The following is a 23,471-nucleotide window of genomic DNA, read 5'->3' as shown; positions in this document are numbered from 1 at the left end:
GCCCCAATTTTCAAAAACCTGAAAGATTTCTTTAGTGTTTCAGCATTCAACATGCACCACAAATGCAATCACGTTCTGACAGCAAAGGTCACAACTGTGCCATGTATGTGACAAATTCAGAGGCATGTGAGTTGTACACCAGTGCTGACTGCCTTGTATTTCTTCCTCATTAGTGTCAACTCTCCGAGGACAGCTGGCTAACAACTCGTGTCTCAAAAGGCACTTTGGTAAACACTGTGAAGTATTTAGAGGTGTTCACATAACACACAAAAACATTGCTTATTTACAGTCGTTGCTGTGATGGGTGTATAGAAGTACTATTACTGTACATCGTATGAGTTTTATTCATTTCTTTTTTTTGGGCAGTTTTTGCCTTTATTTGATAGGACAGTGAAGAGAGACAGGAAATTAGGGGAGAGAGCAAGGGAAGACATGCAGGTTATATGACGGCCGGCTCGGCAGTCGAACCGGCGTCCCCTGCATATATGGACGGACGCACTACCGCTACACCACCAGGGGCCCCCTAGTTTTATTCACTTTTATCCAATTGCTATTCATCACATTGAGTAATTACAATCCCCAAATGATGTTAAAGAGTTCAATTCCAAATAAAGCAAAGTCTCTGCAAGACAGTTTGATGGTGCATGCATAAAAATGTAGGCAGATAACATTTTTTAGTAGTCTGCATACGTCTCTACACAATGACAGGAGATAAGCGGGAGACTTGCCATGTTTATTAACTTCTCATTTTTATAGACTGGCACACCCCTTTATCGGAAAACAGTTAGTGACTGGAGACTTTCAATGATGAAATAGTGGAATGGACATCTCACGTCTCTTAAAACGTGCTACCTTCATTCCTTTCTTCTTGCATCTTTTCCTTGCATCCCTCCTCATGTCTTTGTTGGATGGGAATAAGACACAAGGTGAAGATTCAAGTGAGGACAACATGAATGTAATAAGAGATCTACCTTTACTTCCCAACCTGTGATTTTTAGGACCTTAACAATCAAAGCTAAAAATATTTTACTGTTCCTCTCATTGCACAAGGTTGGACAAGTGTGATAGCTAACTACCCTGAAAGTGTAATAAAGAAACAGAGAAACATTAGACCCTGAGGCCCCCAACATCACATCATTAAACAGGACACTTAATTCCCCCAGTTGTAAGCCTGTGCTGGGTAGCTCGAGGTTAGGGTGCATGACAGGACACGTGGAACAGCCCTACTACTCCTTTGTGATTGGTCTACTATCCTTTGGCCAGTGATTTAATAATTCTGCCTGTACACAAATGCAACACATACATGTGTCTGCTGCTTTGGCTGTGGCGTAGCCTTCCCTGCTCTCAGACTCTCTGTCTGTTATGTGATTAACCGTCCTTCCTCCTTCATATCACTGCCTTTCTCCTGACTCGCTTTCTAAAACTGTGCAGGGACACCTCACTTCACCTTTGCCAACTCTGTCATCTTCTGATCCTCCCTCTAGACTATTTTTATGTACTTCTCCCTCTCTACTCTAACACCTTCCCTCCTTAACACATTCATCCCTTTTTCCCCCCATCTCTGGCTCTGAAGTTTTACCTCCCCTTTTCTATCTTGTGTCCACTTGTTTTCTCTCCATACCTTCTTCACTTCTTGCATTTTCCCCTCTCTGCTTTCTAGGTTCTGCTTCCCCATTTTGAGTTAATAAACATTCACTAGTGTTTGGCTCGGCATGTTGGGTCGACTGAGGCACAATGAGGTCACAATGTTAAAGACGAATGGCTGTAATCTGGTTTGTGGCCTGGCCATCTGCTGTAGTCAGCTGGTTGCTAACTGCAGGGCCAGCCTTTATTATACTACAGCCTCTACATGGCATTTAATCAGAGAGCTTAATACCACTGGGCTGTGGAGGCAAAGAGTGGGTACCTACACACCAGCCATACCTACAGGAAAGACTGCTGGGCTGAACATGAGAGAGAAATTCTCCATTAAGAGGAAAGACCACTGTCTCTTAAACAGGAATAAACTGGTAGAAAAGCAGAAATAAGGTGGGAAATGGGGTGGCTAAAAGTGATCTGTGAAAAAAAAAGTGCTCTTGCAGCAAAACCAGATACTCTGTGTTCCTTCCTTCCCTACATCTCATTGACAGCTTGTCAGCCCAAAGGACCACAGTCGCAGAGGCATCAATCATGACTTAAAGATGACCTATTTGGAAGACTAGAATATTTGTTTTGCAGGCCTCTGTTGAAACACGTTTAAGTTGCCAACTACTGTATGTCTTCCAGACTTGTTAATAAATGCCTTGTGATTAGGAGATCAAACAGGAGATGTGAATTAGTGATTCCTCTGATCACAGCCTGTAGCAAAGGATGAGGAAAGTCTCACAGAGCATACCAGATCTCACTGTGGAGTAGCAAGCCAAGAGGAGAAGGAAAAAAAAAAAAACCTAAATCAATATCTGAAGGCCTTGTGTGATGGACACAATGTTTCTTCATTAACACTGACACTAGTTAACCTGTGAAGCTGTCTGTGTGATAACACTGTAATTTCCCAACATTTGCAGGGTATCTTGTTTGGGGGCAGTTTGTAAATGCCAACTCCAGTACCATATAATCTGCTGTAATGGCTTTGCTTTCCTATGACATTTCAAGAATAATAAAGTGAAATGAAATATATTTGGCAGCATCTGTATTATTGTGTTTTTACTGTAATGTGGCAAGATGGAAAGAACTTAAAATACAGTTGCTATTCACTAGAGTGTATGTGAATGAGACAGTTCTGTGTGATCAATGCTCTTTGCATTACTAATGCAGACTCATTTGATTTCTCATTTAAGAAATCTTCAGCCCTATTTGAATATAATTTCCCGACTTCACAGGTGCCATGAAGATGCTACTGTGCAGTTAAGAGGCTCTATATTTTTTTCCTCCAAAGTTAAGCCAGTAATGTTTTTGAGATAAGGCAACAGACATATTTACTCCTGACAGAGTGTGCCCGTGAGACCTGATCCAAATCTGAGAAAGGATTGGCTGCTAAATGAATTCTTTTATCTGACGGAGAGACTAAGTTTAAGCAATAACCTCAGAACAAAGAAGGAGAATTAGTCGATGTCCCAGGGGTTGGGCAACATAGAGACTTTAAACATAGAAATAAGACGGACCTATCAACACTGTGTCCCTATAAGGACATAGAAGACTGAACAAGAAATTCGTCATCTTCTGAATGAAACATTTATGTGATTTAACATGGAAAAGAATCTAGGCTGCTTGTGCATGATCTCCAAAGCTTTACATCTGTTGTCACCACATGGACGTATAGTTCATCTAACTTAAGCCCACTCAGGGGTCATGGGAAAATGTGCTTGGGATCAATTAGAGGGAGCCAACTGGTGAGGACTGAGCTGCATGTTGTGGCCTTTGACTGGAGGGTTAGTGGTAGAACAGACATTGCAAATTCCAGAGAACCAACCAAATATAACACATGAGATGCTTAGGAGCCACTGGAAGCAAATGGAACATGGTTATGTTTATCACACTAACACCTTTTATTGCTTTGTGCAGTTGTGCATGATTTTGAGTGCAAGCCTTATATTATTAACTTTCCAAAGATAGTGCTTTTAAACTCCAGTGTATGCCCCGTAGCCTAGGTATCTTGTGTAAAGACTATGAAAGAGCTGTGGTGAAGTGTTAATGCTGCATAAAAAGTTACTGAGTTAACTGAAACAATGAGTGATATAAGTTTTAACATTCAGTCAGAACATGAAAAATAAAGTTAACTTACCTTATCTGAGTACACAAAGAAGAGTATGAGAAATATCAGCTCTGCCAGGAGAATTATCAGCAGGACAATGAAGAACTGTCAGAGAGAGGGATGGAAAGTCTTGTTTTAACAGTTGCTCTGGCATTGTTGTAAATCTTCCTTATCATGCCGACAAAAACATGTTGAATATAAATCTGAGAGAATAGGCCTCCATTGTGGTCGTTTATGTCTCCTGTGCTACAGGATGTGAGGAAAAACAGCCATTACATGATAAGACAGGATTTTATAATAAGCTTTGCATCTCTGATTTGTAGTGCAATTGAGCTGTACTTTAATGTGCAATACTGCAATTCCTCTGTATGAAGGGAGAGACAACATGATGAGTCAACTTATGTTAAAATAATAGTTCAAAAGCAGATTTGCTATAGCCAGCAGCCCTCTAGTTTACATTAGCATGCATTTGGACTGCAATCAGAGAGAAACAACTGGTCTGGCACGATATAATGTGGTAACTGTTGAAAGCCTCAGAGATGCCATCCATCCATTTTCTATACCCGCTTATTCTTAGCCAAGGTCCCAGGGATCTGCTGGAGCCTATCCCAGCTCTCTTTGGGTGAAAGACAGGGGTCCACCCTGGACAGGTCACCAGTCCATCACAGGGCCACATAGAGACAAACAACCTCACACACTCACACTCACTCCTATGGGCAATTTAGAGTCACCAATCAACCTGACATACATGTTTTTGGACTGTGGGAGGAAACCAGAGTACCTGGAGAAAACCCACACAAGCACAGGGAGAACATGCAGACTCAGAGATGCCATAATGTAAATGTTATTGTTTTTGGACAGAGCGTGGCTAGCTGTTTATGCTAAGCTAAGTGAACAGACTTCTGGGTATAGCTCGATGTTTGTGGTGCTGACAGTGATATCAATCTTCTTATCTAAGTTTCAAAATGAAATAAAAAGAAACTAAATATTTAGTATTTGCTTAAATGCTGAACTGCTTCTTTCAGTTTGGGGGTACACAGAAAAATAAAATACACAGAAACACAGATTTCACAATAAATAATTAAGTGGCACACACTCAAAAATACTCAAATGGGATAAAGAAAGAGACAAAAAGACATGAATTAGGAGATGGGAGTGACAGACGGAGAGGCTGTGCAAGTCTGAGGAAGGCAAGAAGGTTTAATACCTGCTAAGATTAATTTCAAATGGAACCTTGCATCTCATCAACAATTCTCCTCTCTCTAGTTTACTTTTCTTCAGCTCAATATTTACTAAGCTCTTGTGCACAGCATGAGAAGAGGAATGCAAACCTAGATTTTAGAAAGCCCTGTTAATTCCAGATTCATGTGGGAAGGAGGGGATTGGCTATTATTTGTGTCAAGATCCAAAAGAAATAGTTACAACAGTTTGCTGTTGGTTGAGTATCTGGGTTGCCAGTTTAGTGAATTAATGTTGTGCCTTCATAGTCAATTTTTCTAGTACGGAAACTTCGAGGAAGGGCTTGTGCACATTAAATTGTTTGCATTGTGATAACTGTGAGACAATATGTGTGTATGAATTCATATGCATACACAATTTTGTGGGTGTATGTTCTCATTTGCTGACAAGTTACACTTTCATGATTTTAAGGAGTTGCAGATTAAGCCGGATGTTTCAATGTTCTCTCCCACTTTGTTATTTTTGTTAAAGATTTATCTCAGTAAACAGTTTGTGGCAGCAAGAAAGAAATCCTGAAAATTTACTGCTGAGGATGTCTTTGAGTATTTCTAATCCAGAGAGAGTTTTCCACAGGGTAACTTCAGGGATTATATGTCAAGGTAGACACTAAGATCTGTTTGCTCCAAGAGATCTAAAACCCACTGATATTTCCATGCCCTGAACCTCCATACCTCCACCTCTGTGTGTGCCTGGACAGACAGACAAAGGAATAACACAACAACAAGCTGACACATTTGCACTAAACAGAATTCTTCTTCTTCTCCTTTCAGCTGCTCCCTTCAGGGGTCGCCACAGCGAATCATCTGCCTCCATTTAACCCTATCCTCTGTATCCTCCTCACCCACACCAACTATCCTCTTGTCCTCCTCCACTACATCCAAGAACCTCCTCTTAATTATCAAGTAAAAATGAATTGCCAGCACACACAAATGTGGCAAGAGACTTAATGAGAAATATCAAAACTTCTACATTTTACATTAATTCTGTTTTTTCCTCATTCCAGTTGCCTTTTCTCACCCACTCTTCCCCTCCCTCCCTGCACTCCACTCTCTTCCTCTCTGCTTCACAGTTAGGCAGGTGAAGGAAGCCATGTCGAACATTGAGGATTTGGTGGGGCTTTTGACTGATGCAAGAGCTTCAAGGGATTGAGCTGTTTGTGATGTTAAGTACCCAGAGCCCCAACTCCACTTCTCATTTAAAGTTTCTCTACATGAAAGTTTTTATTTTTCTGCGGTGGATCAACTCTGTCGTCATTTCATTGTGTGAATTTTTGTAATTAACTGCTAAGGATAAAACAATTGTACAACTTTGGGCAACAGTCAACATCAACACAGAGTAGTTCATAAAATGAATAATGGAACATTCTGAATTATTGCGCTGAAAAATATCACCTTTTATTGTGTTATGCACAGTACATACAGTAATTCAACCACATTGGCAACACAAAAGGCCTCCTGACTGACAGGGCTTTCACTGGGCTGTGATCAAAGCCATGGAAATGACATGACTGCGTTGGTGTTAATTCGCAGAGAGGGGAAATCACCACTGCTCAGCTCTAATTTCCATGGAAAAGAAATATCCAAAGTTGGAGACTCTGAGTGACACAGGAGTTGCAGTATGTGATTTATTGCTTCGACAGTGATCTCTGTGTGTCTTATTTATAATAGAGTAATGCATAGGTATGCAGATTGAACTCACACTCAGAAGCAGGCACTTGTTCTCCTTAATGGCACCCAGGCAACCGAGAAAGCCCGTTACCATGACGATGGCGCCGATGGCGATGACCAAGTTGGCAGCCGACAGTGAGGGGAATGAGGGCGAGAAGGTGGCAAAGCTGCCCTGAGACACAGAGAGCCAGATGCCCACGCCGAGCAGCCCACAGCCACACAACTGCAAGACAAAACAGAGGCAACAATGTGAGAAAACAAACTGATAAGTTATTGTTATTATTTCCCGGTTAGCTAAAGAAATTTTCCAGGTTATTTTGAGCTTTCCCCAGATTTTGCCTATTACAGACCTCCTGAACAATATGGTAAATTTAACTCCAAATTAACACAAATCCCAGCTCAAAAAGACCAGTGTAACAGGCTTAATTTCCCTCTAGCTGCTGGAGAATTACCCACACAGTCATGCATCACCAAACACTTCACAAAAAACAAGAGGGTTTACACCAATTACAACTATGATAAGTTATTAACAGCTCTGCAAGTGATTACAGCAAAAATTGGACTTGGGCTGTAGTGGTTTTGCATGTTTGAGCTGATTATATTAAATCCAGAACAAACAAACCCCGTACAATGAAAACTTTTCAAGCTACAATACGCTTAAACTTCACCTAGAGGGAGCAATTTCTTAATCTCACTCTGTCAACCTGCCAGGCCTCTGCTGATTCAGTATGTGTGAGATCTGCAATGCGAGTCCATTAATACAAGAAAGTGTTTATGGAAGGCTTTGATTGGCAGAGTGGAGTGTCCTGCCCAATGATGTGTTGGTGCACCTATCAGAGATAAGAGCAATACAACACTCCCACCACTTGGTGAAATATAGCTTAGGAGCCAACTCGTGACATTTTTGCTTGCACCTAATAGAATGAAATACCCCAGGCAATCTTGCCATTAATAAAAAAAAAAAAAAATCCCAAATGAGGTAAAATATGGAAAGGCACCATGGTAAATCATCAGACCGCTGCCCTTTCTTCCTGTCTATTCACACCACTCCCCTCTTCCTTTCTCATCTTCACACTGCTGCTCCAGAATATTTTAATGCCTGTCAGCAAACCTGCTGTGCGTGCACGCACGCACGCACGCACGCACACACACACACACACACACACACACACACACACACACACACACACACACACACACACACACACACACAATGCGACACACATTTATAAGCAATATCACACATACACACATACAGTAGCCATCATCGGATAGGTATTGTGGATAAATCTTAACTGTTTCCTTTTTCTCTTTTAGAAGAAATGAATTAATCCACCACACACAGTGCTAATTTTCTTCAGCTGACAACATTTAACTGACAAATAGCACAACTGATAATAAACCAGGAAATGTGCTGCGTGTTCAGCACTTCTATAAGAAATAAGTGCAGCTTAAGGTTGACTAATGGCACAAGTCTGTTGAGCAGTTATATCGCACCACAGGCAACAAGGTGACTTAAAGCTCATTACAAGTCTACTAAAGTCAAGTCAGTGATGTAAGATGATATTTAAAGGTAACTTTGGGGTTTCAAATGCAAGCCTCATGAGGTGGTGAGAGATGCCGCAGGATCTGTGGATACATACACTAACTCCCAGCAATCCCCTACAGTATATATACAGCAGCAGCACACCCACGCAGATGAATGATACATGTGCTCTCCTGAGGACTAAGAAATTATTAGATGCAACTAAAAGTAAGGACACAGAAAGAAAGAATCAGGACTTTATGTAAATGATGAAAATCTTGTTTGCAAATGCCACTAACTGACTGCAATCACCAGGGAGTGAGTTTCTGAAAGACTGATGTCTAAGAAAGTGCCGCTATCAAGGCTGATGGTGAGAACAGGGCCCACTCAATGGCCTCTGAGAGAAGGCCATTTGGTTAGTCATATATGGATAAGTCAAAGTCACACTGGATTAACAAGTGGTCTGAGTAAGGCCACTCTTGAGAGAGAGAGAGCGATAGCGAGAGAAACAGAAAGAGGAGTGGTGCTACTCAAAAGACTTTCAATCATCCATCGTATAAATAATTTAGAAGCAACTGTATTTGCTGGGAGGCACCTGCTGGTCCTTTATGTTTCCCCAATTAAAAATGGGAGACTGAAAAAGCCAATTGAAAATGCTGGTAAAGGTCATGCAGAGCGGCTAATATATAGAATCACAGCTGACACTCTGCAGAAGGCCAGATTAAAGAGACCAGATAGATAGCTAGTGAGGGGGAGCACCAGGAGGTTTAAGACTCCAGGTGGGGGGAGATGGGATACAGTGCCTTCACTTATTTGCGTTTAATGCCTAGTGAAGGGAGCTCGTCTCAATGTGTTGCTCTCAAGTGACTGTGAAACCACCCAGCCCCCACTCAATCTGTCTGATCTGAGCCTACCAGGAGCAGAGTCTAATCTCTGCCCTGCTTTCTTTACCATTACTACAGTTACCACTACTACAACAACAAAAACACACTCATCAGACCTCTGTGTCTGTGCCATAGGAAATGCCTCCCACATAAGCCCTGATCTCACTGGTTATCCAACCTTGATGACTGAGCTTGACCTCAGGTCCCTCTGTTGAGCTCCTTATCTTCCTTTAATTGCTGGATAGTCATGTTTTGATATCACATCTGCAGCGAAGGATCAGGGAATCCCCAACTACTGGAGAGGCTTGTAGACAGTCACAGAGGAAGCTTACTATTAACGCAATCATTATTACATCAGAGTGGTGGATGCTGCAGGTTACAATTAATATTGGGGGCTGTAGGAATAAATTAGCCTATTACCATATTATCTTCGGAGGTGAACACACAAAAAGAACTGTATGAAAGCATGTTTTAACCCCATCTGAATGATATCTTGTTAGTTAACAAATGTGACTGTTGCAATAATGCACTGATCTAAGACCAGTGCTCACAGTTAATATATGATCTGTACAAATGTCCTACAGCATTAACTCTATCACTATTTATATAGGAGTATTTCTTTCTGTGCAACTTGACCCAGAACACAAATATGTGAGCAGCACTGATGTTCTAGTTTGTGCACATGTACATAACTTTATTAATTAACTGTGGGTGATACAGGATGGCTTTCCAGGTCTACTGTTTCAATTTGAATTAGCTTCTGGAAACTTTTAGCATGTCTGATTTTCAAATATGTAATTCTGATTAAGTTATTATCAAACCAACTTGGATGTTGCTATTTTGTGGTCTAGTTACCATGCACACAAGCAGCACAGAGATGCTCACTCACTCACTCACTTTGAGGGTTATTTTCACATTTGAGGCTGATAGGAACATATTTTCCAGTGTGATAATGAAAAAATAAATCCATGAAGTCTGGAATACAGAACTGACAGGACTTAACACTGAAATTAGTTCAGAAAGTTGACAGCACATCTTAATGGGGGTGGCATTCTGGGCAAGTGTAAATCTTGATAGTGGGTCATTTAAAAATAAAATCAATGAAAAACAGTAACAGTGTGACATTGTATGACCTTTACATACATGTTGGACAACACTTTGAGAGCACTTCCACTGAAAGACAGAATGGACTCTGGTGCCCAAATGTCATTTGTACACAAAGTGACAAGAGGAGTCCAGCGGAGAGGAGAGCAGAGGAAAGCAACATTAACCTTCAGTTGGAGGAAATTGGAGATCATGAGATGTGGTTCTGGATTGCTAGATAAATTGGGACCTACTGTTTTGGTCCATGTAACAAGACCAGGGTGAAAATAATTGCAATAATACTGTGTGAAGACATTGCAAGTCAGCTTTCCAAACAGGAAGGAGAGCTGCAGGAGGTCAATTGTAAGGTGTGTGAAAGAGGGACCAAGAATTAAAGACATACATGAAGTGCATCTAAGAGAAAAGGTGATTGTGCTTGGAGAGAGAGAGAAAAAAGAAACTAGAGGCTCCAACCTTTTCATGCTCTTAGTGCTCATAGAGGTCACATCCTGTCATAGGGAATGAGAGCTTTTGTCAGATTACTGCTGTCGTCTGTGACTGCTCTTATCCCAAGGACTCAAGGCTCCTGTGAATGAGTCTGTAAAGTTTTCAGTGAGTGAGTGATGTGTGTGGCTGTGAAGGCGCTGAAAATGTGTGTAAAACTCTTAGTTCACTTTACCAAAGGTTTTACTAACTAAAGGTAAATGGTTGAAAAAAAAAAGCCTTCTGTTATGCAGTAATAATCTTCTAAAGACATCAAAACTAACCTTTTGCTTAAGTGATTAGAAAGCATTTTGACCATTACAGCACAATAAACCATAACATTCGGTAAAATGCCAACCTGACTGAACTGCCCGAGGACAGAGTCACTTTATCAATTCCCTCTGCCCTTTACTGCAACTTCATCTTTCTTTTTACGGAAAAAAAAAAACATTACTTCTTCCAGCACCCATCTTCTGCTTTAGCTAGCATTGATTTTGCTCTGAAACAATGGCAGAGGACACCAGCCTCAGATAAAAGGAGCCTCTTCATATATTACCACGTGATCCATATTATCAAATTGTGTATGTGCCATATAACCTGCCAACCATGAGAAGAAAAACAGGATCACAGATCAACAAACATATTAAAGTAACTGTAGACATCAAATGGGAATGAAAAAGTCCCAAAGTAAAGACAGCTATTGGTATTTTTATGCAGCAAGTGGAAAAGGTCTTTGAGGCATGCTGTAAAAGAAAAGGAGTCATTTTAAGAGTAGACCCTCCAGAGAGCCTTTGTTTGTGCTTGTCATTGAAGGTTACTGTTCTTTAAGATTTCCTGATAAGTGAATGCTTTCACTGTATTTTCCACCATGGTCACCAGTCTTGAGTAAACAAAACAAAAGCCCTGCTTACACAGAGAAGCAGTACATTATTTCTCCCATTATCACTATTGATTTATTTGTTGACCTTGTCCTTCTTGAAAATAAAACTTGTCTCACTACTTCAGTGTTTGCTCAGAAATAAGGTCATTTGATCCCCTTTTCTTCTTCTTTAAAGTGAGACCAAAGAAATTGCATTAATAGCAGGTATTCTGTCAATAGCAGCAAGTGAAACTTGCTATTAATAGTTCTTTATTGGCTTCAAGTACACACAATTAAAAAAACCTTCATTTCAACAAGCATCTTAACAGCTCATAATCAAATGTAAAGCATACCTTTACATGGACGACAAAGAAGGGGAATATGCTGTAGTTTGAACTGAAAACTTTCTAACGGCAATGTGATACTTCTTCACAAAGATGCAAGCTACAATCCTTTCAGAAACTAGGAAAGCAGGTGCACAGGTGTTGGCAATCACTGAAATCTTGTTACCGTAAATCTTCTTTTTCTCAAGTCAAACCTTTTGCTGGAAGAGAGCTGGAATAGGCTTCAGCAGATCCCTGTGACTCTAAGTAGGAATAAGCGGGTATAGATAATTGATGGATGGAAACATTAATAAAATATCCAGATGGATCCAACAACTGCAACAAGTAAGGCTGCTTCAGAATTTAGATTTAGGACTAAAAACAGACTTGATTAAAAGACTGACGTTTATCTATGAAGCAGGGATAGTTATGCTGAATCCCTAACCCTTCGTTTATGAGGCATATGTATTTGACCACATCGTTTTACACAATATGTATAGTAGACAAGCTAAACTGTAGGCAATTTACAGCTTTCCATTAAAATCCCCTTGCTCCACATATACAAATACACACCCACCCACCCTTGTCTTCCCAGGGTGCCTATGGGCATCCTATTCATACCCCAGTGGATAGTGCACAGCTGATGTAAGTTGTATAACAAGTAAATTATTCACAGGGTCTGCAATGGTGGCTAAGGGAAACAGTGCTTTCAGGCTAAGAATAAACATTACACAAATTCAAAGGGCTAAGACAGATGTAGAGCACAGGATTATAAAGCTGTATCTGTTAGAAAATCATATTCCCTGACAGACAGACTCATAAAACAACCTGCTGCTTTCTGTGAACACGTACACTTGAATTTGTTGACAGTTGAGGTTTTGTCGGGTCCAGTAACACAGTTAGCATTATTTTAGGGGCTCTAAAAAAATGATAAAAAAAAAAAGATCTGTCTCTTCAGTTCTGTGCTGATACATTTCCATACAAGCATTCCCACCATTCGTCACATACTTAGTCAAGCATTGACAATGGTGCAGTGCTGTGGCTGGTTGCCTTAGCTGGGCACTTTATAGGGCTCTAGATTTCCTCATTTAGGGGTCCTCAGTGATGCACATGTCAGTGATGGAGGGCCTGTAATGTCTCCCTTCCTCCTTTTCATTTCCGTGAATAGCTGAAAAGGCCTGCTCACCACAGAGTGACTCTAAATCATTCAGGCCAGGAAGGATTAAAGACAAACAAGTCTTTCTCCGCCTGTCCATAGCTATCCCTACTGTTTGCGCTGACACATCCACACTGTTTCACACCTGACAACAGCCTTTCCTCTAGGAGGACAAAACACAAAAAAGGAAGAGAGTCAGGACAATAGCAGAAAAAATGCTATTTGACATCCCTGACTAATTCAGCTGCTAGATCTCTACCATACCAACAAGACTCTTCAATCAGCCTAAGAACCCACAGGCGCTTCAATTATGTATTGAGAACAAGTAGGGTAGCACCAGAAAGTGGAGAGTCATCCCTCGATGGACACCGGAAAGCAAGGCAGCTCCGCATGCCACAGTCAGTCAGAGAGAGGGTGAGCATGGATGGAGACTCAGAGATGCATAGGGAAATGGGAAATCACAGAGGCCAAAAACCGTGGTCCGATTACAGACAAACACTGAATTGGAGAGGAAAGCTCCTTTACCTCTATATAGTGCGGATGTGGATGGTAGCTGCTTTATCTTACTGCTAGCCAGTTTAAACCCAATGCTTAGAAACTTAATGTGCTCAGTCCATAAAACCCCTAGTGATGTTCTAATGAGGACAATGAAATATAAATACATAAACGGAGCTGATAACAGAAGGAGACATTCCTCACACAAGGCGCTAATTAAATGTGAATATTGCCGCTTGCTGTTGACATCAAAGGTGCTTATGAAGATACCTTATGAGGCATTTGCGTACAATAAAAAGTTGATGCATTAAGAAAAATAAATATTTATTTATGTGAAGGCAGTGCCTTTTTATGAGTGCCTGTTTTCTTTCACATAAACTGCCTCGCCTGTAGAGGCATACAAACATTTGGCTCGTATAAATATCTCTTTCCTGCCAGTGCAGCCATGCTGAAAATCCTCAGAGGCAGGCAGAGGGTTGGACAGTCTCCCATTGAGTTTCACTAGTTGAAGACTTTAATGAGTGTGCTGGCTCAGCAGAGGTAGAGCATGGCCAGTGCATTAAACAGGCTGGACACTCAACCTGTTCCCCACGCGGTACCTGGAGCAGAGCAACAATGGGCTCAAGGAAATGGGAAATCCCTAATGCATTATGTGGTAGTTGTAGTGTGCCGTAAGCGAAAGCAAAGCATGAGAGTTGCACTCAGCACATTTATCCAGTCCTCTTCACCCCTTGCAGTATCGAAATAAGACCAAAATGTCACCATGAACAGCAACAGCTAAATGTACTTGTATGGGGGCATCTGCTATAGATAGCTCCTCAGCAGACCCATCCACATGTTTAATACACCACATCTTTCAACTGGTGTTCCAGTTACAGAAAACAATAACCTCCACTAACAACATCAACAACTACAGCATAATTGATTTTTCCTAATGGGTATGGGGACATTATGGAATGAACTGGGGTGACCTTGGCTGGCTCTATCTGAGATTGGGAGCAGAGCAAAACATGTCATCACAAATGTATTTCAAGTGTCTAACAATTGCCAGCCTAAATGAGGTGAGATGTAACCTTGGGATTTCACCCTGAAAATGAGTGAAGCACTTGTGCATTGTTATGGTGTTATCTACAGGGTCAGTCTGGCTGACCATGTGCAAGGACAGGCTGCTGAGTTCACTGTGATCTGTTCAGGGAGAAAGGTGATACTGAGTGTGCATGTGTTTGTGTGTGTGTGTGTTTTGATGGTTTACCATCTCATTTCACTTGGCAAAACCTCAGAGTGGGCATGTGGCCTTGCTACAGGGATGGTTTGAGTACTGCACAGCCCACCATGCTCTGACCTGCTTCTACTGCTGAACATAACATCCATTAGCGACACTGGCACAAGCACATGGCCTATAACATTTCATCTCACCGTAATGAAGGCTTACCCACACTCCTAATGAGCAGGAGAGAATGCATTTACTAACTGGTAACTGAAACCCAAAACAAATACATATGTAGGGGTGAAGTGAAGCTCAACGCTATAGCTCTGCAAAAACAAGGAGTATCTCGTCACTATTTGTGCTTTGAGATGGTTTGCAGAAGGGTGGAACAAATTTTTAACAAATGCCTAGAGTAAAATTGTGAACATCTAAGCATATGTTTATTCCTGAAGCAGTGGTCCTGTAAATGGAAACACAGTACCGCTGCTCACATGGTTATGCAATGAGAAGCATTATGCATCCCTGGAGGGACAGAGGGAATATGAAGATGCAAAATATGCACATCCTCTTAGTGAAAACCAGAGCACTAGGCAAAAGCCTAGTGAGAAAAGATGATATTCAGATTGAAAGACATATAATCAATAGTCACTCTACATGACATGCCACAGGGCAAAAGACTGTTTCCTGCACTTATAAAGGTCTTTTTAATACCATTTTCTCTCCATATAGTAAATTATTCACATACTTTAAAAGACAGAACTAAGGGAAGTTACTGTAGAGGGAAAGATTTTGCTAATATTACCACACCTTTTGGAATGAAGTCAGAAAGTAGCCTAATGGTGTACAGGTTAGGCTTAGGGACCCTGGGGCACAGAAGTGTAGCTGCTTTTCATGTCGCAGGGAATAGCTCTTTCTCCACTGTTCCTAACCCATGTCACAGTATGTCCTGTAATTCATGCCATAATTTTGTATAATGACAGAAAAGGGAAATAAGGCTTTAGATCATTCAGAATAAGAGAATATTGCAGGCTGACTATTATAGATTTTCCCTCTATTTGAGTCATACGTCTGCACAGCACAAATTCAGGAAAATTGACCTTATTCCATCAATGTGTGCTACAACTGACTTAATTTTGTAGATAATCGACGGTGAAAAAGACCTCACATTAACCAATACAGGGAGTCAATCTGTATTTATAGAGGTCCAGTGTGTCATAGGTGTAGTTTGAATGTTGATGACACACTACTTGCATCTGCTTCTTATCCAGGAAGTGATTCTATTTCACCTTTGGCATTACAGCCACAGGACCTGAGTCTTGTCTTAAAAACCAGAAAGCTCCAAGCTGCTTTAATATAGACAAGATTTAAAGTTAAAAAGCAAAAAGCTATTGACAAAAGTTGTAGTATTTAAAAAAACATGAGATTCTTGAAATATTTCAACTCGAACCACAATAAAGCCTTGTTCTTTAGGAAAAACATACACTTCTAACTTTGAATATGTCTTAAATTATATTCTTTTGCCATATGGTGAAACCTTAATCAGTGTTCCCTGTGGTTGTTGCAGGAGCTATTTTTCTCCGTACCACTCAGAATCCTATTGCTTTTTAATTCATTCAAAAGCAGCTCAAGCAGGATGAAGGGATGAGAAGCAGGAACTATTGTGTGTATTTTGGGCTCTGTGAGGATAAGAAACTTTTCATGGAGGGCTTGCCAAAGAAATGGCCTTCAAATGGCAGAAGAAAAATCAGTTTCCAAAGCTTTGACAGCAAGATGACAACCCCCCACCACCAAACCCACACTGTAAATAAATGCAGTCTTACCTTTTTAGACAGTGTAAAGGTCAAGCTTTAGTGGCAGTTTGATGACATGGAAAAGCTCCCTTGACTGGCTCTGGCTTTGTTCCTCTTTCCCTCTATTCACCCTTAAACATTGCACTGAGACTTTACAGTTGACATGCTAATTAGTGCAGAAGGGAAATGGACTGTGTAACTACTCTTTTCTGGTCAGCCAACCCGTAAATCTCCATCAGCTTCTCATCTAAGGACACTGGCTCACACAAAGAAACATATCACTAAATAATAGTAGGACATCAATCAATGTGATATAATGTTTGCAGTATTATTCACTGTAACCCACCTCAGGGCAGTAAAAGAAAGAGATGAGGACACAAAAATATTAGAGCAGGACTGAGAATAAATGAGGCTTCACTGAAGCTGTAACATTACATCGAAGATGCTGTAATACGACTCTGTTGGTGACCTCCAGTCATCAAACCACAACTCCCACAACTCCACTCCCTGCTCTGAATAAATGCTCAGTCAGGAATAACAAGGGAGCATAAAGACATGTGGTTGGAGGCATCAGTAAGGTAATTGTAAACAGAAAACTCCTCCTCAGAAACCCCTTCCCCTGTAATCTTACGTTGATACTCATTAGACCAGCATTAAAGTCTGTCAGAAACATTCTACTCTCTACTAGAATATGTGCTCTAACGTGATCAGTGACCTTCAACATATGTTTTACATTACATATACATATTTTTAAAGTGATTTCAAGAAAGATGTAAATTGATAGAAAAATACTTTCAATTCACCTCTTGAATCATGGGCTCTATCAGTGCATATTGTATGCAGAGAATACCATCAAACTCAAGGTAGATAAATATATACTGTGGACTGAATAATTAAATTGCACAGCTTAATATGCACAAGTCCACGTGTGTGCCTATGTGCTGACTGCATGATGAGTTTATTTCCACTTGCCACCAGCGACCCCCAGTCATCGCTTGAAGAATTCTAGCACCTGCAGCATGGGCCGGTCTGTCATCAGACACGAGATCAAAGACAAAGCTAAGAGGGTGATAAGTTTCAACAGAATATTGCATGTAATTTCTGTATGTGATTGCCACACTGCCTGCTAGCTTGGTTGTGAGCCACACCAGCAAGAGTCACACCAGGAGAGCGTGACATTTTGTCAAGGGCACTCAAATATGACATGGACAGGACAGCTAAATGGTATCCTAAAAGACTTTAACTTTTCTATTTTTCAGTGCGCGTAACAGCACAGGAATGTTAACAATTTGCTTAAGATAACTAACAACATCAAGGATTCAGGACACGACTATTTAAAATCAAGTGAGCCAAAAAGGCTCTAAGGTGGGACACAAAAAAAGCCATAAGTAGGATGAAGGATGAAGTTTTCACCATCAAAGTTATTAAATATGTAAGAGTTTCCAAGTCCAAGACCTTATATCTTAATTTTGTTGATTAAATTCATATTTTTTCTGTACTTACACCACAGCAACAAGTAGGGGGAATTCAATTTAATTTACTAGTAGAAGATGAATTATTCAGTCTAAGGGGGTTTTCAAGATAAGATGTCACGAGATTAGAAGAGATTTTGTTTACTCAGCCTCAAAATGCTGTGATGAGAGGGAGGCTGAACGACTCATGAAGAAACTCTTGCAGGCAAACACAGAATTTCAGACAAGCAGACAAACTTTAATTGCCTCCCAAAAACATGATTACAGTGATTATTTCCCATCATCACTGTATCTCTAGCACTCTCCTTTACCCATTGCTTGCCTGTGTACAGCATGTGGGAGGAGGAGAACATGACAATTATGAAAACTGTTAAAAAAAAAAAAAAAAGTGTGAATGGAGATGTACTGATGAGACATTTCTAGGGATTATCAATGGAATCGTGCAAACTGAACTTGGTTGGTTCACAGGCTGTAGAACAGAAAAACCTCACACTGGGAGCCTATAACTACTGCCACTTCCTGTTCTCTCTCGCCCCCTCGCTCTCTTCTGTCATGCCAGAAAGTGTTAGTATGTGAAGGTGAGGGTTCATGTAGGAGAATTACAGACCACACTTAACTCTGCCCTCACACTCAGCAGCAGGGCAGTAATCTTCACATTCATTTACTGTTTATTCTCAACTCTGTATGCACATGTGTGTCAATGTGTCCTGTCCAAGGTCCAACAATAGAGACACACACACACACGACTATCGGTGCATTTCACATCTCCCTGGTTTTTTTATTGACTGTCTTTGTGGGAACACACATCAGCCCCCCGATTGCTTTAGAGCCCTGTCAAGGAACCCTGTGGTCCAGGTCAGAGTCAGGTGGATAAGCTCCGTCAGATTCCCGGAAGAAAAATGACACCAGTAAGCGAAAAACCTTCCGTTATTTCCTGTCATGACAAGCTCTTCTTTCATAGTGACACCCAGTCATTTAAATGCAAAGTACATGGGGAGGAGGAGAAGGTAGAGGCTGTAGGTTTTATGTGGGAGTTGACAGTTGACGGGTTCATCATTTGCTGGGAGTCCCATCAGAATAGCAAGTTATAAATAAATACCTGAGTACAGCCTGTGAGAGTTTGGAGGAGTAAAGAAAATGCTATTTTCTTTTTACAACCCAAAAAAGGTGCATTGGACTATAAGAGCTGCTGACCTTAGTTATTATATCCAGTCAGGCACAATTTAGTTACAGATTGATTTGCTGAAGGAATTCAGTTTTCAGGGACAGACAGATCACTACTGGGTTGTCCACCTTGAACTTCAAAAGGATCTGTTTTCAAAGGTTCCCTAACATTAAATACTGTCATTGACAACCATTGCTATGGTGCAAGGACATAACTATGTGGAAATGAGAAGATACATAAATAATGTCCTTTTTTGATGCCAGTGTTTTCTTTTATTTGCAGATACATTTGTGGAAACAAAAAAAAAAAAGAAGAGAGATTTAGTCCATTTTTCAGATGTCAAGTTTCCAAAAAAATCAAGTTTGTTAGATGTTGAGGTAGTTATTTAACCTGGTTTAATTGAAGTGTATTTTGGCTAGTGGCAGCAGGCAAGCTGTTGACTGTCCCATGATTGAAAGTAGTTGATTGTGTTGGCTGTAACAGCTCCAAACATGCTGACTAGTCAGAAGTTGACTGTTTCACTGTCTCTGTCTTATGGCCTGAGAATCATTTATGAAGCTCTGCTTATAAAACTTGACGATGCAGTTAATGTGGGTAAACCTGGACTTGTTTTATCCACACTGTGTGAAAGTCAGTTTGCAAGCCTGAAACTGCAAAACTGAGATGGCAGGGAGAAACCTAAAAATGCACTTGAAAAATAAGTTTACAGGTACAAATTTCTGTTTTCAAGCACACTTTTTAGAATTTAGACAACGCAATGATTCTATTTATAGATGGACACTTTTATGTATTTGACCTTTTGACAGTTTTTCTTGAAGAGGATGCAAAATGTTGCTACATGTCAGGTTAGTAAAATCATGGATCCCTCTGGCTTATATAATGCAACAAGGTCAGCTGAGATCCAACCAGTCACTGTGCTGATTGAGATGGTTATATATGGATAGCAATGGCAAACAAACTCATGCTGGGGACCAGGCTGGGGCTCTGTCACAAGGCCTGCAGTGATTTAGTGCAATCTTTAGTCTAAAATCAGCCAACGATGTAATGGAGCCTGGCCCTTTTTCATGACACAAAGCAGAACAATATTTCCTCTGTGCGTTAAGGAGATGGAGTGAATCCATTCAAAATAAATGGAGAGTGATACGACATTAACTGTGGGGGCATTTGGGCAGGGCAGCCACGAGTAAAAGAGTCAGATCAGTAGGGGCCACAGTGAGGGGGGGTCAACTATTTACCTCTGAGTCTCAAAGGGAACATGGCTGCAGGATTCATGGTACATGATCTAAATAGGCAGGCATTGTGGAAGATGTTAATGCGAGTTAGGCTTTGCAGAATATGTGAGCATGAGAGTGGCTGTATGAACTTTTCAATGGGCACCTTTGCAAAAGTTCATACTTTTAACAAAACACATATTTTAAAGTTATAATTCTGGCATAGGTCATTTATTTGATCCACAGATCATCTATTGACAATTATAAGATGATGGTACAGTAAATGCTAAAAGACAACAAAACCTACTAGAAAGTAGGGCTCAAAGTTAATGCAAAATATCAAATTAAAGCAAATTCCTTTTAATGCCACAAGGAATGTTCTGTGATTATTTTTCACTTTTCCTGCTTCAGCCTCCAGATTATAGTTAGGAAACAGTCAGGGCCAAAGTTTTCTTCACTTCAGAGCTAACTCACCCTTTATACTCTGCTGGCAAGCAAGACTTGGACAATTAGTGTGGGTCTATAACATTTAGTACTGTACCTTTTTCTCTTTGCAGTACTGCTACATTCTATACTCCAATTGTCTGTTTTACCTCGTTCCTTTTTTTTAACATCCTCACCCTCACTCACTTGACACACCCTCCACCTTAATGCACACAACACACACAGGTTATGCACTGTGCTATTCGCATATGAACTATGCCACTCTTATAACTTTATGACCCTTGGCCTGCCCTGTAGTTTGGGAAATCAGGAAGTGAGGCACTATAACTAGTTGAACACTGTATTGTGTTAGTATTAATGACATATTCAAGTCAATATGCCCATCTGTTGTTGCTGGTTGGCCTTGAGTTTGCCATGTTGTGCTTTCAGCATATTTTTCGAGCATGCAGTACCCCTGAGGTTATACTGGAGACTATTCTGGACAGTGAGGATCATTTTGGATTGTTGCAATGATAATAAACATACATTTCCAAAAAACAAGCATATTTGTCCACTTTCATGTTGATAAGAGTGTTAAATAAACTAAAAGTAAATATAAACTGTACAGTTTATGTGTTTAAATGTACTGTATATTATATGTAAACAGTTTATATATATATATATATATATATATATATATATATATATAGTGAATGTGCGCTATCTCTTCAGTCATATTCACATTAATTTAGAGCTAGATAGTAAAACTTTTGAAGACGAAATAAAAAAGCCTTTCTCTGAATAGACCCAGCAGGATGTGCACAATAAGCAAAATGTGCTCAACCTGCAATTCTGATTGGTGGGTGTAAAAGATGAAAGAAGGTCTTATGAAGGCAACTGAGCATTACATCAGATATGAAAGCGAAGACATTGCACAAAAATACCCAGGACTCTTTCTGTCTTGATGGTGAAAAATGGCACTATTTATTCACAAGAAAAAAGATGTTGTATGAAGACAATATAATCTAAAAGACTGAAAATGCATAGATGAAAGTGTGGGGTATATTTTCCTTACCATACGTCGGTTTCATCTTTCTTGGCAGTTTGTATTGTAAGCTGTTTCTGTGATTGATGGGAGTCCTTATGATAAAAACAATGGAAATACAGTTATTGAGCCTGATTTTCAGAGCCTTGCCTTACTGTACTCTCATGAGTGAGTACGGAAAAGAAATTCCATTCTTAAATGAGTGAAAGTAGAAACAGAAGCATAAAGTGTGTAGACAGGCTGTAGTTTTTCAGCTGTCCAAATGACACATAAATTAGCTCAGGATGAAAAGAAACCATCCATTTCTACCATTAATTATTAAGTCCATTACACACTAGACGCAGAGAGGGTACGGACCGCTACAAGCACAAACACGCACACACATGCATAATCCTTGGTTAAGTTTGGAAAATATATGAATGACTAAATAACTATGTAATCATTCAATAAAGAAAGTGTGTCTGAGTGTGCATGTGTTGTGTACACTGTATGGAAGAGCTGGCAGAGCAACAGAGGAGGTAGAGCAGAGGTGTAGTTCTTTAAATGTCAGGGGTGAATAATTAACTTAAGCTACAGCTGTCATCCACGCTGCTCACCGTTATCTTAGTAAACAGATTTTCAGCAGTAATCCCTGTTAGCTGAGCACAAATAGAAGGGATTGAGCAAATGAAGACCTTCACAGCAGCCAGCCAAAAGATTAAATCTGACTTGGGAGTTAACACAAACTGAATGAATGGACTTCATATAGTTTAAAAACACTAATTGTGATTAAAGGGTTCTATACTGTTAAAGAAGACCTAGCTGTAATCTTTTTATTTCTTTTATCTGAGATTTGAAGCAGATTGGTCAATATGCATGCTGCATGTCAGAGGCTACATGTTCCTCAGATACATTCTTACTTGTGACTCCTGCACTGGAGAGCAAACAAGGGCATTACTCTACATGGCTGAAGTGTTGAAAACGTTCAGGTCATATCTATTTTTATATATCGGTCGACTATGAGGGCGAAAAGCAAGCCTTTCAAGCTGTGAACATTTCACACATGGCTAATGGGCACTATGCAGAATGAATAATAATGAGAAAGGCAGTGGAGATTCAGGGAGGAGGAGGAGGAGAGGTCAGAGGGTCTGTTTTAAACGATTTAACCCATCGTTTATTTGTTAACGGCCACAGACAGTTTTGTAATAATTTCTGTTGGTTTCTTATGACCACAAAATGCATACTGCGAGAAATAATTTATAATAAATGAAAAGAAACATCAAATAAATAAGTAAATAATTACCTTTAGTCATGTCATACCTGGACTTTGGTATTTTTCCACAATTTAAAATGTTACAGACTAAAATACTGGTAAGGAGCCTGGCCTGATGAAAGTGCCTCTATGTTATCATTCAATCAACTAATCAACAAAGCCACTACATGCATTTCATCGTTTAGGGTTGAAGAGCAAAAAGGTATAACACAAGTCACAACTATAGCTCAAACAAAATAATACTCTTGGAAATGGCCCAGTGACAACCCCAATTTTGCTAAATTACAATGAAAAGCAGATCTTCTGCTGCACTTTGCTTCTGTAAAAAACTGGAGCTGTAGGACTGCACCATGAGAGGAAACTGCGTCTTGGCCTCTTAGCTACAGTATGAAGAAATAAAGCCTAATTAAGTTGAGTAGTTCCACACTAGTTTCTCTAGAGGTCCAGCCCTGCTTTTCTTTC

The 23,471-nt window shown here is 40.2% G+C and overlaps 1 protein-coding gene across 4 annotated transcripts in view; it reads right to left on the bottom strand.

Moving 5' to 3' along the window:
• tspan9a (tetraspanin 9a) overlaps window positions 1-23,471 on the bottom strand; it is a 143,669-nt gene that overhangs the window by 12,486 nt on the left and 107,712 nt on the right. For all 4 annotated transcript variants that reach the window (XM_026310695.1, XM_026310698.1, XM_026310697.1 and 1 more), the window contains 2 exons: window positions 6,668-6,859; window positions 3,761-3,835 (listed from right to left, as the gene is read on the bottom strand). In XM_026310695.1, coding sequence (XP_026166480.1) covers window positions 3,761-3,835; window positions 6,668-6,859 — 267 coding nt within the window. The remainder of the gene's footprint in view (window positions 1-3,760; window positions 3,836-6,667; window positions 6,860-23,471) is intronic.

This window comes from Mastacembelus armatus, chromosome 6 (genome assembly GCF_900324485.2).
Source record: "Mastacembelus armatus chromosome 6, fMasArm1.2, whole genome shotgun sequence".
Lineage (NCBI taxonomy): Eukaryota > Metazoa > Chordata > Actinopteri > Synbranchiformes > Mastacembelidae > Mastacembelus > Mastacembelus armatus.
This window is presented reverse-complemented; position numbering and strand designations above follow the sequence as displayed.